The 3,778-nt window shown below is 35.4% G+C and overlaps 1 protein-coding gene across 1 annotated transcript; it reads left to right on the top strand.

Annotated features, from left to right (window-relative positions):
- Window positions 1-2,965: 2,965 nt before the first annotated feature.
- Window positions 2,966-3,776, top strand: LOC107094526 (heat shock 70 kDa protein 1-like; the record flags this gene model as incomplete). Its single annotated transcript, XM_015390207.1, has 2 exons — window positions 2,966-3,063; window positions 3,394-3,776. A coding segment is annotated over exon 2 (360 nt), but the record flags the coding sequence as incomplete, so codon positions are not given.
- Window positions 3,777-3,778: the final 2 nt, after the last annotated feature.

The raw sequence follows: 3,778 nt of genomic DNA, 5'->3' as shown, positions 1-3,778 counted from the left end.
CTAATGTTTCCCTTTCTGCATAATTAGTCATATTAGTTATAATAGTTATAACATTAGATGCAGCCTGTATGAGAACAACCACAGCCTGAGTTTTACAAAATCATTATGGAATGTTACTTTTTTGGTGAAAACATAATTAAATAAGTTTACTTTTACAGCAAAAAACCTGGCTGTCACAGTCCACTGAAATAGTTTTTCTCACAGATGACTTCTTCTAAATTACTTGATTTTAAGACTGACTTCTGCTGAATAAAATACTCAAAGGAACCTAAAAAACAACCTGGCTGTATTATTCTGTGAATACTGTATGTAATTTCAAATGAATACAAAATAGGATGCTTGAAAAAGTCTTTATCACTCCCCTTCAGAATGAACTGTTTTTTTTTTGTAATATCTCTTTCATTTGATTGATAGATGGAAAGGGACGATTCTTTATTATCATCTTGTTTTATTCAAAGTAAACTTTATTACTCAAACTGTTTTGCTTAGGGTCTAATAAAGACAATTTTCATATCAAAAAACATGTTTTTGACTAAATATCAAAATCAAAGTCACAATTAAAGATGGTCAGTCAGGCCAAATGGCAATAAGAACATAGCATAGAAAAATCTGCTGTGAGCTTTATCAACATGTTTGGACTCTACATTAGTTGGACCAGCTAAGCAGTTTAAATACGTATTTAACACAATACCTGCATCAGTTTAGCTGCTCAAACCGCCTCACACATGCAACTGAAATGGTTTTGTTGTTTCCAATAAGGACATGGGAAAATGTCCATTTCAATAAAGATGTTCATCCGATTGCAACAAGCTGCATCCTCTCTCTGCTCCATAACCTGTTTATGTGTTTGAGAAGGACCTGGATCAACATCTTCACAGCATGCATAGCTGTTTTTCAATTTTTTTGTGTATAATGATTGTTATAAAAAAATGTGTTGCTTTCAAACTGGCCGCCTACATAAAGTTCAGCGTTGATAACACCATCCCCACCAGAACAGTGACATTTCCAATTAATAAACCATGGATCACAAGTGATCTAAAGGAACTGCTTAGCAAGAAAAAACAAGCCTTCAGGAAGAGAGACAGGGAATTATCAGGGAGTATACAGAAGCAACTTAAGGTCAAGATAAGCGAAAGTAAGAAGGCATTCAAGAAAAACCTGGAAAGAAAGCTCCAGCAGAACAATATCAGCGATATGTGGTCAGGGATGATGAAGATCACAGGCTTTGAGCAGAAGGAGGATCAGACAGATGGAAGTTTGGACAGAGCAAATGAACTGAACACCTTCCTCAACAGGTTCTGTTCAGAAACAAGATCAGCATCGTTCTCTCCTGCCAGCTAAATGTTTACTGAATAGCAATAGGATGTTAAATCTTAATCTACATGTTTAAGCAGGAGACAGAATATCTTTAGTAGAACCCTGTATTTATCTTAACTGCTAAAACTTCTGGTTTTATATATTTATTTGGAAAACCACATATAAATTAACAAATAAAAAGGTTGCTATGGCTGAAAAGGTTATTTAGATTCTTATTTATATTTTGAATATTTTTGTACTTTAATGATTGAAGCATCAGAAGTTTTAAACAACGGGATTTTTAGATGTTTTATTAGATTTTATCCAAATATTAATCAGATGTTATGATTGAAACATAAAAAAACATTAAAAAAATATTTTCTTATTTTTATTTCATTCCTCAATTGGTTGGCTATTTTGTACTTTTACTTTAGTAAACCTATGCTATAGTGGTGCTACTCTTACTGAAGTGCAATGTTTGGGTACTCTTCATACCTCTGAATGATATATAATTAATTACTCAACAGATCAGATTCTAACAGAGTTGAGTAGTTATTAATTACTGTGACTAAGTTACATTTCCTTCAGCAGTATTTTGAAGAGACAAAATATTTCTAGGAGAGGTTTTTCTGCACCATAGTTCTGTTAATTTGAGTAATATTTTTTATAAAGTATCTCTACTACTACTTGAGTCAAATGTCTGCCTACTCTGTCCACTGTCTGTAACTGAGGTATTCAGAGATCAATTAAAAATACAATAAACAGTAGATTTTTTTCAGTGGAAGCTCTCTTCCCTGTCCTAATATATATACAATACTCACTGTGAGGATTTATATTTTGAGTTTTAGGTTAATAATATCAATCTGGGAGAGCATTTCTTCATTTTCATTCTGAAAACATGTCCTTGCTGGTATTTTTTATGGAATTTCAATTTTTAAATTACCAGAAATTGAAAAATAAGTCTGACTGAATAATTTCTAAACATTAAATACAAATACTCTGAAACTTCAAAAGCTTTTTGCAGAATACTTTGTAAACATTTTTTCCCTTAGATTAATTAATTTTACTTTTATTCATTAAATGTTGAAGGAGAAATACTTGAGTACAATTTTTGGTTCTCTAATTACCTCTGGCTTCAATAAGAGGCTATTCACTGCCCCCTAGCGGTAAAATAAGGTTTTGCTTTCAACATGATAATTTCTCTGGAAAAACTAGACCCATTTTCTCTGCTCAGTTTCCTGAAGCTGGTTTTTATTTGGACTCATTTAATGAAAATGGTCGTTTATTGATGTCCTGATGATGAGACTCTGCACACCTGATGTGACCCATGCTTCTTCCAGACTGACACATTTATTTAATTATTACAGGAGAGAATGAACAAAGCTCCGGTTTTCAGGTAAATTTATTCATTCTATTGAATCAACAAGCTGATATTGTTAATAGAATATTGGCTCCATGGTTTCTGCTCTGTCAACTTGGTCTGATGTTCTGATTTTATCGCTATTTTCTGTAACTTTCTGACATTTTCTCGAACGGACCAGAGGCTGGTAGAAAGTTCCAGCGGTGACGTCACGGCGCATTGCTCCTTGCTGCGCGCTGATTGGACGAACTCTGGAGAAGCAGCTAGAAGTGAGTGAAAGGCTTTAAATAGCTGTGAGGCTGAGACTGAGGCAGTCAGAGACAAACAGACCTTCAGAGGACTTCAGGAGAGCTCCACAAGAGGAGAAGAATCTAGATGCTTTTCTGCAGAGGAAGCACTGAACTACAGTAAGTTCTCCTTTCATCATCTGCTGCTTCACTCTTTTCTTTTTTGTTTTAACAGCAGTAACTAAATGAAAGATCTCATTATTTAATAAAAAGATAGAAACAGACTTTTTAGAATGTAGATAAAGAGAGATGAACAGATTTCTAGAACTAAATGTTCTAGTAAACATCTCTGAGGCTTTTTATTCAGCATTACAACACCTGTTTTATTCTGGAAATAAGTGTTATAAAGTGATGGAATAATGTGAGATTTAAATTGTTTGGTATGAAGATCAAAATATCTCCTATTCACTTTATTCCTCTGTCTCTTTCCTTGTTCCTTTGCTTTTTTAGGACTGAAAGAAAACTGAGCCAAGATGTCTAAAAACACAGCCATCGGCATCGACCTGGGCACCACATACTCCTGTGTGGGGGTGTTCCAGCATGGAAAAGTAGAAATCATTGCCAATGACCAGGGCAACAGGACCACCCCCAGCTATGTGGCCTTCACTGACACTGAGAGGCTGATCGGGGACGCGGCCAAGAACCAGGTGGCTCTGAACCCAAGCAACACAGTGTTTGACGCCAAGAGGCTGATTGGAAGAAAGTTTGATGATGCGGTTGTCCAGGCTGATATGAAGCACTGGCCCTTTAAGGTGTTTTCAGAAGGAGGAAGGCCCAAAATACAAGTGGAGTACAAAGGGGAGAACAAAGCCTTCTTTCCAGAGGAGATCTCCTC

This window comes from Cyprinodon variegatus, unplaced genomic scaffold (genome assembly GCF_000732505.1).
Source record: "Cyprinodon variegatus isolate N-32 unplaced genomic scaffold, C_variegatus-1.0 Scaffold488, whole genome shotgun sequence".
Classification (NCBI taxonomy): domain Eukaryota; kingdom Metazoa; phylum Chordata; class Actinopteri; order Cyprinodontiformes; family Cyprinodontidae; genus Cyprinodon; species Cyprinodon variegatus.
This window is presented reverse-complemented; position numbering and strand designations above follow the sequence as displayed.